Source organism: Pipistrellus hanaki (genome assembly GCF_964339955.1).
Source record: "Pipistrellus hanaki genome assembly, chromosome: 2".
Classification (NCBI taxonomy): Eukaryota; Metazoa; Chordata; class Mammalia; order Chiroptera; family Vespertilionidae; genus Pipistrellus; species Pipistrellus hanaki.
Genome location: NC_140504.1, coordinates 140064471 through 140084654, shown reverse-complemented (window position 1 = coordinate 140084654; position 20184 = coordinate 140064471). Strand labels below are relative to the sequence as shown.

At 35.5% G+C, this 20184-nt stretch overlaps 1 protein-coding gene across 6 annotated transcripts in view; it reads right to left on the bottom strand.

Annotated features, from left to right (window-relative positions):
- Positions 1-20184, bottom strand: part of COL24A1 (collagen type XXIV alpha 1 chain) — a 294053-nt gene that overhangs the window by 184158 nt on the left and 89711 nt on the right. For all 6 annotated transcript variants that reach the window (XM_084874405.1, XM_084874404.1, XM_084874403.1 and 3 more), the window contains exons 14-20: positions 18066-18119; positions 15645-15689; positions 9548-9601; positions 9426-9470; positions 9131-9184; positions 7647-7700; positions 2789-2842 (exon numbers count right to left, since the gene is read on the bottom strand). In XM_084874405.1, the coding sequence (XP_084730531.1) occupies positions 2789-2842; positions 7647-7700; positions 9131-9184; positions 9426-9470; positions 9548-9601; positions 15645-15689; positions 18066-18119 (360 nt within the window). The remainder of the gene's footprint in view (positions 1-2788; positions 2843-7646; positions 7701-9130; positions 9185-9425; positions 9471-9547; positions 9602-15644; positions 15690-18065; positions 18120-20184) is intronic.

Genomic DNA, 20184 nt, shown 5'->3' with positions numbered 1-20184 from the left:
GTAAAAATAATGTTCAGAAATCAATAATCTTCATATACTATACCAAAACCTCTTAGAAAATAGAATGATAGAGAAAACCCCATTTACAGCAGCAACAACAAAGATAAAATAGAAACAAGTTTAATAAGGAATGTACAGAAACCCATATAAGGAAAACTTTAAAACATTCTTGAAAAATACAAAAATAGACTTAAATAAAAGACATACATTGTTCTTGGAGAGGATGATTCAATATGTCACTGCTCCCTAAATTAATCTACCGAATAAAAGAGTAACATGCTAATTGACCACACCTTCATGACACCCACCAGCCAATCAGGAATGAGCATGCAAATTAACCCAACAAAAAATGGATGGTTAATTTCCATATTCTGAAATCCAGCAGCCATAGTGACCACCCCAGCTACTCCAGGCCTCTGGGCAGTGTGGTAAGGCAGAAGGTGGTGCCAGGGTAACCAGGGAAACAAAGGCCCAGAACAAAGGCAGCCAGGGGAACAAAGGCCCATTCTTGCACATATCTTCATTCGTGCATCGGGCCACTAGTTTATAAATATAAGTCAAACCTAATAACTATAATAGCAATATTTTTTGGTGAAACTAGATAGATTTATAGTAAAGTTTATATTGAAAAACAAATATGCAAGTATAGCAAGTAAAACATTTAGTCTTGTATCCTCTCCCTCTCTCCCCTTTTACCTTAGCTCTTGTTACACATAAGTCAAACACACAAGTCTTATCATTTCCTTCCCTTGCTTAAAAATATTTCATCTTTGCCTACAGGATACAGTCTAAATTCAGCAAAACATCTAAGACCTTTTATCTGAGGAAACTCAGATACTGTACAAGTAGAAACTTTCCTTGCTTGCTATAACATTAAACATATTGATTTAAATTATTGGACCTGCAATTCTCTTCAAAGCCTAATGTTGGATAAAAAGTGTTGCCTAATATATGATTGCCTACATATTTTATTCCTATGATCAAGAAGAAGTTACAATCTTTGGACAAAGCCCTGTTTCCCAAAACAATCTTGCATCAATTCTTGATAAAGCATAGGTTATGTCTTCAGCCACATGAGAAAATGTAATACAGGTGAGGAGGACAAATGGTCACAGACTTGCTAAGTCAGGGCTCAGGACTTTGCATGAGAGGTGCAGAGGGCAAAGACAATGCAATAATGCTGTGAATCGTGACTGTAAGTCATAGAGTCTCAAAGGCAGCAGAGAAAAAGGAACATTGCAGGAGGACCGAGTATCAAGTAAAGTCATGGCCCATGTATCCTTTAACCCAACTTTATAAAAAAAAGAAAATGATTCAAAACCATTCTAAGAGCAGGGAGGTGACACCATCCTTCCTCGTGTGCATACCATCTATAAATGAAGTTACAACAGGACAACCCATGTTGAGAATAACAACAGCCTTCAAAGAGAATAAAAGATATATTAGGTCCCGTATCCTCAGTATGAGAAGACAGGTAAAGACGGTTCATTCCAGGAAGATTTGCATAAGAAATGATTTTTTAAATGCAGGCTCCTAAAAGATATGAACTTATATTAGTCTCTTAATTACTGTTTTAATGACCTACTAATAATTGTTTTAATTATTCATAACAACTTCCTTCTTCCCAGGATGATGACATCCATATAAGCTGTGTTTTACCTCCTGGCATCACCCTATTAATAAAAGTAGGCACACAATGCAGTTCTTTAGATTTTTGAACTATCAATATACAATGTGTTTTAAATTTGATAATAAGTAAGAAGAGACATTTGAAGAAACCAGCCAACCCTGAAAGACAGCTGTGGAGTAAATAGATTTTACGGTTTATACAGAGAGTGAGAAAGCACCCGCACAGAGTTCCTAGAAGCAATGCCCCTGGCTGTGACACTGGGGGAACTTTATTGCTCTGAGTTATGTTTTCTGAAGCCAAAAATTCATTTCTGAATTTTTAAACACTGCTGACTCCATGACTCGGAATTGGATCTGTGTGTTTCTACTAGTATGTGTATATAGGTTGTCCCAAAAAATGTATACTCCTGTTTTGAATACAGGCAGTGTTTATTAAAATAGAATTAATTAAATAGATTTAATTTTCAAAATTGAGCTGCCAGCTATTAAAGTGTGTATACATTTTGGGGGAATACCTGTATGAATATATATTTTGACATATTTCTGAACTAGAGTGAGCTTCAGGAGCCTTAGCTCCCTGGGGTCTGTATCTCTTTGACTCATTAAGTGACTTTTAAAAACTCAACTGTTTCACCTCAGAAGCCTATGTTCTACGTTGTAGGCTTGTTGGGGGTGGGGAGGTGGGGGTGGGAAGCCACTGAATATCAAGCCAAGCATTAAGTCGAAGTCAAAATTTCGAAGAATACACAGCAAATTTGATGTCTGTACCACAGACTTCTTTGTATGTATTCTAAGCAATGGGATCCAAATTAGATCTGCATATAGCAAAACTGGAAGCATTTTCATTAAAAATTCAGTGCAGTTTACTAGTATGTCCTGAAATTTGATTACAAGCCCTAAGTATGTGTTATTAATAGTAGTGCAGAACAAATAGAATCAGAACTATAATGTGGCTAATGATATCTTCTTTTTTTATTTTTAGGGGGTAACTGTCACATATCTCCTGACACAAAAGAAAACATTTAATCCAGACTATTTACAAAGATGTGACCTTTAAGAGAACCTTTCTAAAGCGTATTATGTAAAAACATGTTTTATCAAGCAAATTGAATATCTACTATTTTTTCCCATGTTTATCATCTTCCCACCAACAGTTTACCTCTGGTCCTGGAGAGCCAGATGGTCCTTGGGGTCCTGGGTCACCTACTTTGCCCTGAAATGGGATAGGGAGAAAATAAAAGTATAAACATTAATTTAATGAATACAATATAAAAGGGGAAAAGACACATGGTAAGCAGACAGCACTCAATATATTATGCCACATAAAGTTGTAATGACATTTCAGCAAACAACACTAATATACTGTCAAACAAAGTGGTAACCACTATTCAGAAAGACTTAATTTGTAACCATGGCTGAAGAAAATGTATTTAAATAACATGTGTTTGGATGTGATGTACATTTATTCTTTAGTGTTAGGCATACAAACAATTTAATGATTTAAGGATTCAAATAAAAAGTGTGTGTGTGTGTGTGTGTGCGTGTGCGTGTGTGTGTGCGCGCGCGCATGTTACCCAGAGATAGGGCAATAAATTCTGGCTCAACTGTGTAGGGAAATGTAGATGAAGAACTGCTTTCATAAATAACCACAGTCCTAGAACTGTCTCTGAAAACTTCTCTCTCCTTTGACACTGGAGGGTCCTGATTAAGAAATCCAGAGCCACCTGGATTTAAATGTCTGTTGCTAAATTTCTCCAAGTCTCCATTTTCTCATCAATAAAACAGGAATAATAATAATAATAATAATAATAATAATAATAATAATAGCATTACTAACATTCTTACACCGTCACTGTGAGGTTTAAACGGGGTAATATAGTAAAGGGCTAAGCACAGCGCCTGGCACATAGAAACACTCGGTAAATGCGAACCACGTCTATGAGTATCAAGTGTTCCCTTCACATCCTCCCCACTTTCCTGGATGAAGCACAGAGTCTCTAGATTATTTTGATCCTGTAAGTAAAGATTTGAGGATTTGGTTTCACTAGCTCTGAAGTCATTTCCCGACATTCAGATACACAATGTGGAATGGGGGCTAGAGAGAAAGGTCAGAGGAAAGAGAAATGTGGATAAAGCCTGAAACCAGAGAGGGGTAGCAATGCTCTCAAGAGACAAAACCACAGAACGGGAGAGGCCAGCAGACTGATATCTTCGTTTAAACAAGAAAAAACTATAGAATTCATTATATTTGTTATATTAAATTTGTACGTGAGTTTATATTGGACTTAACTAGGCCCCAGATTATATACAATTGCAATATGGGTTCATCCACTGCCCCAGAAGTAAAGCAGTGTTTCATCGGTACTACATCCACTCATCTAGTGCTGCAGTATCTGGATATCAAACAGTACACCATACAACTACTGCGATGGAGTATAGATAAACATGATAAAATAGTGGGCAAAGTTCAGTTAAGTCCTCCTAAATAAACAAACTCACAATCCATCATCATCAGTACCTAGGAGTCTTAAATTCTTGAAATGACAATACCTTTCTTAGAGATGGAGCTGAGTTCTCACTGGGGCCCTCTAGTGGCCACATCCAAAAAAGATGCTAAATATACAAGCTTTTGAGGGGGAAAAAATAGCATTCTACCATAGGGTTTTGTTTTCAGAAAAGTTGACTGACAACCGGATATTTTAAAACATAAATACTGAAATAATTGTATTTGTTATTCAAATACATTTTTTTCATTTTAAAATACCTGAACTACAAGTTTCATTGAATGTCGATTCTCATTTATAAAAACTGAATTTTCAAGTCCCTTTTAGATAATTCAGTAATGATTAAGTAAACCTCTATAAATGACAACTTCTAGTTAAAAATAAAAAGCGTATAATATATACTATAACATAATTTTTTATCTGTTTCAAAGAAAGAACATTTCTTAACACCTTCTAAGTGGTAGTTTTCTCTAGTTTTTAAGCATTTGCAGAGCAAAGGTGCTCCTATTCCAGGATGAAAAAAACCTTCCAAAACAGGACTTTTTTTTTAATCTTGAAAATATTCTTTCATGTTACAATTTAGATCCATTTGGAAACAATATCAGTGACAGCAAAATCTTAGATAACATAAAATCAAAAGCAACAAATATAAAAGGCATTCTTTTTATAATAGTAAACACATGATTGAGGGTAAGCACTAACTTGTATAGTTTGTTACTAATATGATAGCTGATACTGGGAATGCAATTTTTCATTAAACAGGTGCTTTTCCTTCCATAACTAGCGAAAGTTTCCAGGTCAAACCTCTATAATTTTTTATATTAATAAGATACAAACAAGTGCTGAAGTATGAGTCTAAAGACAATGTTATTTTACAAATATTAAATCATAAGTCTCTACCCTATCTTCTTTTTTAAAAATATATTTTATTGATTTTTCACAGAGAGGAAGAGAGAGGGATAGTTAGAAACATCGATGACAGAGCATCATCGATTAGTTGCCTCCTGCACACCCCCTGCTGGGGATGTGCCTGTAACTAAGGTACATCCCTTGACCGGAATCAAACCCGGGACCCTTCAGTCCGCAGGCCTACGCTCTATCCACTGAGCCAAACTGGTCTCGGCTCTACCCTATCTTCAATCTGAAATATTGATATATATTTTTCAAAGATTTGCTAAAACAAAAGATGGTCCATTAGCTGGAACTGGTTTGGCTCAGTGGATAGAGGGTCGGTCTGCGGACTGAAAGGTCCCAGGTTCGATTCCGGTCAAGGGCATGTGCCCTGGTTGCAGGCACATCCCCAGTAGGGGGTGTGCAAGAGGCAGCTGATCGATGATACTCTCTCATTGATGTTTCCAACTCTCTATCCCTCTCCCTTTCTGTAAAAAATCAATAAAATATATTTTAAAAAAAGATGGCCCATTATCACCTACCAAAGTAATCCCTGCTGACATTAAAAAAGTTTTTTATTAGAATAGTACAGAAAAGTATAAGATGAGCAACCAGAGCCTCACCATCTCATGCCCCCTGTTATCACTGCCCTAAAAGAATCACGTTAGAGTTTCTAGTGACTTATTCCAGGAAAAAAAATAAAATTTACGGGTTTTAAGACAATGTGTTAAAGGTGAAATAGGCTCTTTGCCTTTTCTTTACCTAGGCCTAGAGAAATATTAATAAGCACTATTGCTAAGATTGGAAAATATCAAAGAGTCACAGACTTAAGGAACCTTAACTATGAAATAGACTGACTCTCATTTTAGACGAGAAACTGGATTCCACAGTGGTTAAATGCCAAGGTCAGAAAGGTCAGTATAAGGTCTGGGACTAAAATCTAAGTCTGCTTCTCAGATCAGTGATTCCCCCATCCCCATAAACGTGTTATCAATATAAACTGAATCAAAGAGTAAGAAAATATTAAAAAGTGTGTTTTTTTTTAATATATATGCAAGATACTTAACTCATTTTTCCCACGTACCTAATTGTAAAGCATAAGAAAACTATATTGGTATCACTGATTATTTAGTATTTGCCTTAGGAAATGTGCTATACCACTTCCTTTTACTATTATCAAAAGTTAGAAAACCCTCACATTATACAAAATGAAAAGTCATTTTGCCAGATTACGTGACTTAGACTTACCCTTGAAAAATGGAAGCTACCTATTATTATTATTATTATTATTATTATTAGCTTCATGACCTGTTCTCATGCTCATGGCTCTTATGTACTTTGGAGTTTGAGATTGGACTCTGGGGCACAAGCTGGGTACATGGCTGACCAGGTTTACCCTGGGTCCAGGGTGATGAGCTAGTAAAAGTAAAGCTCATCACTAACATGTCACTTGACAATTAGATGCCAAATATTGTTCTTTAGATTGAATAATACCTGAGAGGTGTATATGAAATGCTGCCACTGATATAAGTCATAAAGAATGTGGCATATAAAGCTCTGTAACTTAATGCTGCTTCTTTTGTTGCAAAAATAATCCTGTGAGGGAGAGTGGAGTTAGAGGAAACATGTTGAATTAGGAAAACAACACTCTTTTTTGCATGTATTACAATGTTGTATTAGTAAATTATAATTTTACATCCATTTATTTCTATCTACAATCATCTTCACCTTCAAAGAGTGGTAGTCAATATTAGAATACTAAATCTCAAAATGTCAAATCCTAAAGCAGTATAACAGCGGCTAGGAGCATGGGCTCTGACTTAAGTGATTAACTAGGTTTTCCACCTAACTGTGGGAGCTGTGGGAGTTGGAGCAAGTGATTTATCTCTCTGTGCCTCTGTTTACCTAGACTATAAAATAGGAATAATAATAGTACCAACTTCACATAATTGTTGTAAGGATTAAATTAGAGGTACAATTCTTAGACTAGTGCCTGGTACTTTGTAAACACCCAGTAAATGTTAACTATGATAATTTTTGTGATTTTAACATGCAGGGATTTTAACTCAGGTTTTAATCATTTCATTTAAATAATTGTAATTTTAGTTTTATCCTTTGTTGGGTTTCATGTTAACCACAATATAAAGTATTCTTTTTTCTCAACTAATTGATACAGAAGGGTGGGGAGGAAAAAACAAGGAATTAGAATATTTGGACTCAAAAGAGAGTTGAGTCCTATTAGGATGAACATGTTATCTTTTGTTCAGAATATTTCTTAATCAAATAGATATTTTGAAAAAATTAAAATATTATTTAAGGTACTTTATACTTTCTGGCTTAAAAGTCCATTGTTTAATTTAATGGTAAATCAATCAAAATCTTTAGGGCTCACAGAATTTTGGTTCTGGCCTGAGGGGCTGGAGAAGGTGAGACCCAAAAGTCTACACATATGGATGGAAAACTTGAGGGATTAGCTATATATGCTAAAACTGAAGAGAGAAAATCCCAGCCTGGTAGGCTTATATACACTTTTTATATTCTGCTAACACCACCAAGTTTCAAGTCTCATGCCGTGGTGTGCATTCCCTCAATCAGAAAGAGCAAAGCAAAGTTCAAACCTACTGAAGGTCCCGGCTTCCCTCTCACGCCTGGTGGTCCTGGAAAACCAGTGGTACCCTGAAAGGAGGAATAGTAGTGGGGAGAGAAAAGCTATTATACTCAAAAGGCAGATGTGCCTCTCCTGTCATGTGCCAAAATGACGTTACAGTCAGCAACAGATCACATATATTCACAGTGGTCCCATCCTATATAATAAAAGGCTAGTATGCAAATTGATCGAACAGCGAAACAACCAGTCGCTATGACACACACTGACCACCAAAGGGCAGACACTCAACACAGGAGCTGCTCCCTGGTGGTTGTGCGCTCCCACAGGGAGAGTGCCGCTCAGCCAGAAGCCAGGCTCCCTGCTGGAGATGGCAGTGGTCATGGTAGGAGCCTCTCCTGCCTCTGAGGCAGTGCTATGGGTGTCTGACTGCCGGCTTAGGCCTGCTCCCCTAAGCCAGCAGTCAGACATTCCCCAAGGCTCCTGGACTGAGAGAGGGTTCAGGCTGGGCCGAGGGGACCCCCCTTCAACCCCCTGAGTACATGAAATTCATATACTGGGCCTCTAGTAAGATTATAATGAAGCTGAAAAATTCCTATCTCCAATGGTGTCATAGGCATCATGATATTGTAGCACAATGCATTGCTCACATTTGTGGTGACGCTGGTGTAAACACACTTACTGTGCGCCAGTCATATAAAAGTATAATACATACAATTATGTACAATACATTATACTTGATAATGATTATATTACTGGTTTAAGTATTTACTATACTAAACATTAAACCATTATTTTAAAGTAAACTCTTTCTACTTACAAAAAAATAGGTTTGCTATACAACAGTATACATGTTACACCAGCAGCTGCATAGATCTTGTTTACTGAATCTCTTTGATTGCATTATTTCCTCTTCTGCTTGATTTAATCTCATGTTGTTTAATAAATTTAGTGCAGTCTAAGTGCACAATGTTTATAAAGTGCCCTGTAGTTTACAGTAATGTCCAAACCTTCACAGACACTCAGAACTCACTCACTGCCTCACCAGAGCAACTTCCAGTTCTGCAAGCTCCATCCATGGTAAGCACAGGTGTGCTCCATTTCTTACACTGTATTTTCACTGTACCTTTTCTGTGTTAGGTATGTTTAGATACACCAATACTGGCCTCTGTGTTACACCGGCCTAGAGTTTTTAGAGAGTAACATGCTGTACAGGTTTGGAGCCTAGAAGCGCTAGGCTATCCTACCTCGGTTGGAAATCAGCCAACAGGCATTTCTCAGAATGTATCCCTGTCATTAAGCAGCACATGATTGTGTTTATAAACTACTAAAAAGAATTCATGCAAATATTCTAAAAGTGAGCAAACGGTTGCAAACAAGACATGTAAAAACAGATCGATGCCATATCCTAACAAAAAAACACCTGGTTCAAATAATGAACACTCTTTTTAAAGAGCTGTCCTTTCTCTCTGGCTTAAAACTAAAGGGAAGAACCACTTACCTTGTCTCCAGGATACCCCAGCTCTCCGGGCTCCCCTGCCATGCCTTGTTCCCCCTGGAGAGCACATTTCACAGAGACAAGGTTTGCAAACATGGAATATTATAAGAAAGCAAATATTAATCACAAAAAATAATTTCTCAATGTTCCTACTCCTGAGAAAAATTATATAATTGATAGTACAGATGTGAGCCCATTTATTAAAATGAAATAGTTTATAAGTTATGTCGGCTCAAAAGAAAAAAAAAAGGCATGCGATAAGAAATTATCTCTATGATAATGTAAATATTTAAATCACCTTATCACCTTTGATTCCAGGAACGCCCTTATTCCCTGAAAGACCCTAAAAAATGAAAGCGATATTTTGTGACATCATAGAGACATGAAAGGTGAATATCCATTAGGCAAATAGAACCATACCTTTGGGCCAGGAATTCCAGAAGGTCCAATTGGCCCCACTAGGCCAGCACTGCCCTGAAAAGCAATAACAAAGAAAGGTATCATTACATAGCCACTAAGATAAGAAAGTGAACATGGTAAAATCAATTAATTGATTAAGAGAGAACAGTTTATCTCACTAAGCACATGTGCACTCTTCTTCAACAACCTCTTGCTCTCTCCATATTTAAAAGTTATATCTATCTTCCAAACTTTAGTAAAGTCCATCCTATTTCCTGAAGCCTTCTCAGAGTGGTCTAATTCACAAGGATCCTTCTCTTCCTTTAGTTCCTATAATACTTAATGTCCATGACATTCAGCTTGAAATATTTTTTCCAACCAGATAACATCTTTATTCTTCTGAGCTTAGCTCATTCATTTACCATTTTTTAACATTTGTGAGAATAATATGAATAAGATATAGTCACCAATGTCAAGGTTCTTAGTTTAATGCTCCAATGCAAGATTCCTTAAAAACATAACAACCACTATTATCTCTTGCAAGCAAGAGAGTTAGAAAAACTTCTTCAATATGGCATCTTAAAAGACAAAGGACAATAGCAACAATAAGGGTATTTGAAAATAAGAGTTGATAAAATGATGGACATCTGTTGACAGTTTGGGGATCACATATAATTTTTGTGTCTCTGTGCCTTCATTTTTGCCACCTCTCTGTGCCTGCTACCATATCATCATCCATCCTGAAAGACGATGTTGGTTTAACCTCTCTTTTATGATTTCAAAATGTTAATAAATTTTTAAAGGTGCATTTGTGACAATCCTGAAAATGTTGCCCCTTTTATTTTTTATTATTATTTAAAAAAATATATTTTATTGATTTTTTACAGAAAGGAAGAGAGAGAGATAGAGAGTTTGAAATATCGATGAGAGAGAAACATTGATCAGCTGCCTCCTGCACACCCCCTACTGGGGATGTGCCCACAACCAAGGTACATGCCCTTGACCGGAATTGAACCTGGGACCCTTCAGTGTGCAGGCCGATGTTCTATCCACTGAGCCAAACCGGTTTTGGCAGAATGTTGCCCCTTTTAGTTATAATCCACATTTCTTAGGATAGCATCCTGGACCCTAACTATCCTGTCTCAGCTTCTCACTCTCCACTGCCCCACCCTGGCCTCTCATTTGTCCCTGTTTGGTTTCCTCCTACTTTGTTCTTTTCTCTCTGCCTTTTGCTATGTTTTAATTTTTCCCCCCTGACTCCTTTTGCTTATTGCCCCACTGTCTTTGCTTTTGCTTCACTCTTTCTGTTTGTCTCTCGTGGTATTTTTCTTTTTTTTGTTCCTTATTATGGTTCTTAGCTCTGCTTCTCTCATGAGTGCCTGTGGCCATTGCCTGTGCACCTGCGTTTCACGAGGGTCTATCAGCCCTTTAGGTGTCATCTCCTTCCATTTGTCCCTGCTTCCCGTTTACTTCCCCCTCCTCCAAATCCCACATTCTAGCCACAATGGACTCTTTCCCTTTCTCTGAAATGCTCTCTCTTATCACATGTTCCAACCCTTTGAACATATGGTTACTCCTACTGGAATGCCCTTCTTCTACATCACTGAGTGTATTGCACTACACTTTTTCTTTTGTCTTCCTAATCTATGCACTCTGGGAGAGAAGAAGTGTGTTTTACTCATTTTTTTTTTTTATCTCCAAGATTCAACATAATAGTTTTAAAATAAAGCATAGACTGATAACTAGAGGAAGTAATCAACTTTAAAAATAAAATTAAAAACAGTGATTTCTAGAACTCTATCTCCCAACATAATAGAGCACTTCTAATAGTCTACATTTATGCAATACAAATTTCAGAATAGAAAATATGACATCTTTACTTTTGGGGGAGTCCTAAAATCTATAAAATATATCTAAGATAAATTATTTCCAACATCTTTAATCTTGAAATGTATAGAAATGTGAGAGGTAAAGAGTAATACTTTACAATTTAATAAATAGATATACAATATTAACACACCATTGACAAATTCTGTCAATAGGAAAAAGTATTCTTATAAGTACAGAGGCTAGTTTATTCAAAGTTCACAGATTTAAAACTTATGATAGTATTAAAAATTCAATAAACATCTCTGTTTAGATTTGTGTAAGTATGGAAAGAAATATCTTATAAACAAATAACTTTATTGTCCTATTGTTTTTTTTCTAAGACAATATAATATTCTTAACTTCTATTTCAATAAATTTATTCCTTTGAATAGTCTGGCATCTTCATATAAATGTAATGTTGTATGCATACTATCTTATTTAATTTTTTAATGAGCCTAAAAATCACAAAATAATAGTAAGTTTTGGAAAATATAAAAAAACATAATCATTATAATGGTCTTAGTAAAATAGAAAATTAAAAAGTAAAGTGGTATGGGTATAGAAATTTCTAAGAAACAAAATATTCTGTTGGCATGTCACAAGTTCTGTAGAAAATCCTACTCCTTAGAAACGACAGTCTTCTGAATGATATCCATGATAAGTTAAGAGCAGTTTTCTGTCCCACAAAGATAAACTAAGGTCCTTCAGCACTCCCTCCCTACCACCCTTCTCTTCCATGAGAAGATGAAGTAGACAGACTAAATAATTCCATGCATGGGAGCTTAGCTAAGAGTGTCTGGGGTACAGCAACAGAGTCTCCACACAGTGATAAATAAATAGGAAAATTTTCAGTCAAGCTAAGTAAAAGAATAGAGAGACCCACTAGGGTTAGGTTCTTTATATGAAAAGAGCAGCCACTGGCCAATTAGAGTTCATATGAGTGAGCACATTGCAGGGAAGACTGTAAGTTCCACATAGGGCTTTTCCACCATACCCACCAACACTCACAGAAGATAATCACTGCAGTTAACTAAGAAAGTAAATGACAATGACAACCAGCTACATGGAAAAAAATAATTTAGAAAAATCAGTATCATCGCTTGTCAGAAACTATACTTGCCGGGAGGGAACACCTGAGACATAAAGCAGAGGCTACTGTTCTGGGCAAGCAATAAACTATCAATATTTACTGTGAAATACAAAAGTTCTGTAATTTTTCCTTTCAAATGTCACTTCCCTCCATTCTGCTCACATCCCTCCATACTTCCTGGCCTACAATCCTGTTACTCTACTTTCCATCTCCCAAACATTCCATTCCTCCCCACTCTGTGCATTTAAACAGCGTTCTTCTTTCCAAAAGCCCTTTTCTACTCGGCCCGACTCATGCACAATCTTATATAGTTCTGAGAAGAAAAAAAAAAAAATTAAGACACAGCTTAAATAGTTGTCTCCTTTGTGAAAGCAACTTTGAATCTCTGAGTTAGCACAGACTGCTCCTTTCTCAGTGGCTTTATTTCAGTCCATAATAGCAGCAATCATGTTGTATGATATTGCTCATTTTCATTGCTATGCCATTAGATTGTAATTGTTGCCAAAAGCAGGAATATTAATTTGTTCAAGTTTAGGCCTAGCATCTATTCAGCATTTGATACATAGTAGATGCTCATATTATTTTGATTTTAAAATGCAATAAACATAAAAATGATGTAGTAATACCTCTCTATGTAGTTTATAAATATGTATGAGAAAGTATTTTGCAAAGTGCATAACACCATCTATAGCAATGTAGAAGAGATGAGGATTATAAAGGTGACAGAGGCCCCGAGCACAAAATTTATGCAAGGAGCTTGGCCCTCACAGCCCCGCCTGCCTCGGCTGACCCTCACAGTCCTGGCTTCGTCCAGAAGGTAGTCCAGACGGTTGTTCTGCTGTTCAGTCTAATTAGCATATTAGCTCTTTATTATATAGGATTGTTAATGTCATCAGCAATTTTAATTTCTGTAGAAGCTCTCCAATTTACCAAAGGGTGAGTGGAGAAAGAGAAAGAACAGAAAATTACTGAGCACTATTATGTGTCAAACACTTTGCTCCGTCCTGGACCTGAAAAATGAATGAGTTAACCATTAGGAAGAAAAGTAGAGGTAGATGGTTGCAGGTAGACAAATCCGTGTAAAGGTCATCTAGTGGGCAGGCTGCATGACAATTGGGAATGAACAGCTTTGTTAGTGCACAGACTGTTCTCAAGATGCAGACAAGACACAAAGTCTAGACATTTTTGGCCACACTAAGGATTTTGGTCTTAATCTTAAGAGTACAAACAGCATTTTTTGAGCTAACTAACATAATGCTAACAGGTTAAATAAAGGCATGACCAGTATTTGGAGTCCAATTCCCTTCCACTGCTCCTTTTCTCTCCTATTGATAAGGCCACTGACTACCACCTACAGGTTTAACCTGATTCTAAGTTCTGAGAAAAGAAAAGAAAAGAAAAAGGTCCTTTGGGCTCCACCTTGACATAGAACCCATGAAGCCTAATAAAATCGCGTGTGATAGGTAGTATACATTTTAAGGTAATGAAAGTTTTAAGAAGTTGGTGCAGCACCATGGGCAAATTTTGGACTCTAGATGTAGATCACATGGCTTCAAATCCAGGCTCAACGCTTATAAGCTAAGTGGTCTTAGGTTGTTCTAAGAATTAAATGATATAACACATTTTTCATGGGATTACACATAGAAAATATTAAATAAAAGTGAGCTGTTACTGCTATTGTTATTATTCATACTATATTAGAATCATAAAAGAGAACAGTTTAAATGTCTTAGACTTTCTCAGGTTCTTTGACTCTCAATTCTATACTCTCACCATCCAAAATGGCAAGTTCAAACTTGTTATGTTGATTGTTACCATAGTTCCAATAACTGAACTCCTGATATTCCCCCCACCTTCACTATTCTGCCTTGGAATAGTGAAGGTGGGGGGAAAAACCATTAAATTGGAGTCATAAGACTAGTGTTAAAGTTAAGGTAAAAATACCATAGATATACATAATTTATGGCATAGAACTCCAGAGTCTTAATTATCTACTTCATGTGTTAGAGTAAGTCCTAAATTGATTTTTAAGGAAAATCTTATATCTACCCATGGTCATGGCCTATGTTTATATGGATATAAACAATTACTTTTAAGATTCTATTTTCATTATGCTCCTTGTTTTCATAAAGTATGTCAGTTTTGCTTTTAGCTCAATTGAATGTTAATATATATATATATATATATATATATATATATATATATGTAATATCTGCAATTCATATCTCTGTCATTAACCGTTAGCTTGGCTGTGAGAAATATATTTATGAAGATATTTATATATAGTTGTCTAATGAATAATCTAAAATTACCAGAAAGCTACATATCTGCATTACATTGCTTTGGCCTCCACAGATCAGCTTATACTAAACTGTGCTTTGCATACATCAGATACCCCCATGAAAATCAGAGTTAAAATCACTATATAAAACATGATTAAGTGGACAAACAATATACCACTTACACTGAGTGGCCAAATTATTATGATCTCTGAATGCATAATAATCAGGCCACTCAGTGTATATCCTGTATAATAAAAGGCTAATATGCAAATTGTCCCCTCGGCCATGAGTTTGACCAGCAGGCAGGCTGGCCAACTGCCCATGTCCCCTCCCCCTGGCCAGGCTGGCTGGACCCCACCCATGCACAAATTCATGCACAGATAATTATGCGTTCAAAAATCTAATAATCTGGCCACTCTGTATATTTTTAGTATAATAAATACATTTGATATTAAAATGTTTAATGGCATTGGTGAAGTCCAGCTCCTACCTTTTGTTCAGGATAGTTTTCCTAAGCATTTATTCAATTTTATTCCATAAATAAAGTCTACAGTTACCATGTCTTTTTGCTCATAACTATATGCATCTATCCAGAGTAGATGATCAGAAAGACTATGTCAAAAGAAAGAAATGGCTGTTCTATGTCTTATGCTTTAAAGAGACAGGTTCTAGATTAAATAACATTTAATGACAGGCATAACTACATATGTACACATATATCTGTAGAAATTTATTTCAGCTTATTATAAAGTATAATTAATATTTCTATTCATACTATTGGTCTAATTTACATTAGAAAATCACACATTAACAAGGTAGATAACAAACATAAATACACAGAAAATATTTTATGAGAAGGATGATATTTGATACTCACTCTAAGCCCAGGAAATCCAGGAGGACCAATGCTACCTACAAGTCCCTAAGTAAAAGAAATGTGCATAACTGGTTAGATAAGATTCCAAAATACTAAGCATATTTTCTAAAGATGAAGACAAAAATTTATTGGAAAAAAATTATATCAATTTTTGACTTCTGCAGCTAACTTTGAAAACTTCCCTACTCTTATGCATCCTCCTAGGAAATACAGATCTCTGATGGCAGTTTATTTTCTTCAAAAGTGCTCTGGCTCCATGCCTTTGGGTGCCAAAACTACCACCAGCCTAGGATATAGATTTCTCTTTGTCTCCCATATATCTAATAAAGGAAATAAATCCCATTAGTAATCAGCATTATAGATATAACTAATCTATATATTGGTCAGTTTATAGGTTAAAGATCCTTTTCAGATGATTTAAAATACTATCAACTCAGGGTGGGGGGCACAATGGGGGATAAGGACACATATGTAATATCTTAATCAATAAGAAAAAAAAATAAATTTAATTTAATTTAAAAAGAAAAAACTATCAACTCTTTTGAAGTACATTATTTAAATTTTCTAGATATGAGTTTTCTCATTATATAATAGGAATATTTGTTCTCATTGGTATAAAGATCACAATTAAAATTGTCATATATACAAAAGATTTTGAAATTTTTCATAAAGCATTATAAAAATGCAAGAAATTACCAACATTGTTAAATTATTCAAATGAGATTTTAAATTCTCCACAGTAAGGTTTCCAGTTGATTAGTGATGGGTCTTTGTGATGGCCTTTTGAATACACATTTCAATCTTTATGATAATTTTTGATCCACTCCATGGCAATGGTACATTATTTATATGGTACAAGGTTCAAGAAGAATACTTCATTTTTTTGGATTCCAACTTTTTGTTTTTACCTACAAATTGATGTTGAACTTTATTTTTTGGGGTTTTGGTTTTTAAATTATTTTTTAAATTTATCTTTATTGTTGAAGGGTGGCTGGAAGGGCTCATTGGGGAAAACGGGTCATCAACGGAAAACTTTGACTGAATTCAGGTTGTTTTTAAACAACAGTACAGTATAAACTATAGAGAATTATAAACTAATAAACTGAGACTATCCAGTTTATTCTTGCATTTTAAAGATCTTTAAAGGCTCAACTGTTCCTCAAGAAGCATTTTATTTTAAACAAAGAACAGATTTCAAAAAGCAAAGTTTTAAATATTGTAGGAGTCCAACCCTAACAAACTTTATGTACATTTTACTGACAAAAATATTAGTGTACTAATATTATACTAGTGCACTTGCACACTAGTTATGCAAATAGAGTCATGTACCTCATAATGGCATTCCAGTAACAACGAACCGCACACACCATCAGTGGTACACTACATAGCCTCAGTGTGTAGTACACGTACCATTTAGGTTTGTGTAAGTGCCATCTATGATGTTCACACAATGACAAAACCACCTAACGATGCATATATCAAAACTCATCCCTGTCATTAAGTGCTGCATGATTGAACATAAATGGTATTAAAAAAATAAATAAATAACGTTTACTATATTAGCTTGAAATGGGAAGCTCCCCAGAATCATGGACAAAAGGAAGATAGTAAACACTGTACTTACGACACCATTATAACAAGTAAAACTTTTAATTAAATTCACTAAATAAGCTAATATAGCTATACTTTATAAAAAGAAATAAAAAAATATTTTCAAATACTTAATTTCAAGCATAAATGTTAGTAATTTATCTGTCTAAATATTGAAACTATACCTCATTTAGGCTTTAATGATTTTATGGTTGATTCTAATTTCACCTTAAACTTCTATGGAAAAAAAAATGTGTGTATGGCATAAATTAGGAGATAGTTATTGGATACTTTTTGAGGGTAAAAAGTGAAAGTATTTCTACCTAGTGTCAAAAAAGTAGTAATTGATCATCATTCTTTGATAACACATTTTAGAATGGTGATTCCCTAATCTGGGTTTCAGAGAAGACTTCTCTATAAAATACTCAAAAGGTTAATTAATGACACATTTGAGTATAAAAGAGCAATCACTAAAAGCACAAATTTTACTCGTAGCTTGTTTGTAACTTCATGTACTAGCAAGGCTCCTTTCTCTTATACATACACAAGTTAATATTGTGATTGTATATTTCAAATATTTTACTTGAGCAATAACATTTAATGTGGTCAAAATAATTTCAACAATCATCTCTCAAGATACAGTTTATTCATTAAAAGTTTTTCCTTATTTCCTCATGTTGTAAAATTACAAATTGGAATGTGCACAGTGGTATCGAAACCGTCTGACCAAAAGTGCTTATTCATGAATGTGGTGCTGAGGAGGGAAAGCACAGCTGCTGTGCAGTCTGAGTGCTGTTAGGTTGCAAAGCTAGGCCATCACGATTTACTCACAGGACTACCATCAGGACCAGCGGGGCCTCTCTCTCCGAAGTCACCTGGAAAACCCTGGCCCAGGGAAAGAGAAAGGAATGTCGTTAAACCCCAAATAGATAAAGAATTCAATTTAGCTTTCTGATAAGGAATTTACTTACAGATATTTAGTTTCTAATCCTTATGGAAGTGCAACAAAAATGTGTATTTGTTTTGCCTAACACTTCATTGGTTTGGTTAAGTACAATATTCTCATATTCTAAAAATATTATTTCACATGCCCCATAACCATATACAGAAAGCTATGTTGGAGAAAGTAGAAATTTGTTCATTATTACACAAAGAATCATTGAATGAGAGGAAACATAACCAAGATTTCTAGCTGAAAAATGCACAGAGACCGCTATTTCATGCTGTTCCTATACCCACACCACGGAGAACACAATGGCTAATATTACTGAGCATGTGCTGAGCACACTTGCCATGTGTTAAGGGCCTTATTCACATTATTGGATACAGATGACTTCGTTTCATCTTCACAACAGGTTAAATCAACGAGTACTAATATTTTCACTTTGCAGCTGAGGAAATCAAAGCACAGAGGGGTGAAGTCACCTGCAGCCTCTAGACTGAGAGCTGGGTGGAGTCGGTCTGACTGCAGAGCCTGCTCTCTTTCTGCTCTGCCTCACTGACTCCTTTAACTCCCAACACAAGATGCAATGCAACAAGTAAAAAGCCAGTGCAGTGCAGTTTCACTGGGGAAAGGCATTATGCGCATAAATACCGCAGAGACAAAATGTGGTGCCCCTGACAATTAAGCTTCCCAGATGCCTACTGAGAATCTACATTGTGAAATTATTGATAAGACTAAAACTCTACTCATTACAAATTCCACTATAATATAAATCAGTTACTCTTATTTTATATACAACAGTTTTTCTCTAAGGATTTACCACTAGATTGAAAAGGCTACTTTACAAAATGATTTATAAGACTTATTATAAACACTTTTATTTTTTTAAAATGTCTAAGACTAACAAAAAATAAACTAATTTTTAGATTCTTACAATCTATTTAGGCAACCCAGTATTAATTATTATATGTTTAACAGACTAGCAAAAGTCCTTAGATCACTAGTAAAACATGAATGGGCTAAGTATAAAAGATGGAATAATCCAGCTGGCATGGCTCAGTGGTTGAGCATCAACCTATAAATCAGGAGGTCACGGTTTGAATCCAGGTTAGGACATATACCAGGGTTGTGGGCTTATTTCCCAGTGTAGGGCATTGCATAAGGCAGCCAATCAATGGTTCTCTCTCATCATTGATGTTTCTCTCTCTCTCTCCCTCTCCCTTCCTCTCTGAAATCAATAAAAAAAAAAATCAATAAAAAGATGTTTTAACAATGGAAAGTGTATGCTATTTCTAAGGCTTAGTTAACTAGAAATAGTTTCTCTTATTCTTTAACCAGAGGATAATGCAAAAACCATCTCTGCAGTAAAACATATTGTAGCCATACTCTCTTCAAAGTCAGTTAAAGTTCAGGCAGGCATTTTATTTTCACTGTCCTTGGAAATCAAATTCTGTTGTCAACAAGTTCACAAATCTGCAACACATCATTCTATTCAGTAAGAGCTAACATGGGTATTTGAAAGTATTTATAATGTACAGGTAATGGAAAAAGTAGAGGAAAAATACTGCAATAAAATCTGAAACAAAAGAGGTGATTGACTTTTTAGATAGATCGTAAGTAGGTTTTCCAGAAACCTCAGTGAAATAATAAAGAAGGAGGGACATATTGCATAATTTCATTAATGTGAAATGTCCAGAATAGGCAAATCCATAGGGATAGAAAGCAGATTACTGGTTGTCTAGGGCTGGAGGTGTGGTGGAGAATTGGGTACTGAGTGCTAATAGATCAGTGCAGGACTTCTTTCTGAGGTGATGGAAATGTTCTAAAATTAACGTGATGGCTGCACAACTCTCTGAATCTACTACTAACCACTGAACTGTATACTTTAAAAGGGTGAGTTTTGTGATATATGGATTATATCTCAGGAAATGTCTTCTTAAGAAATGAAGAAACAACCAATCTAAACAAGTAGTCAGATTGCTAAAAACAGCTTTGGGGACTCAGGAC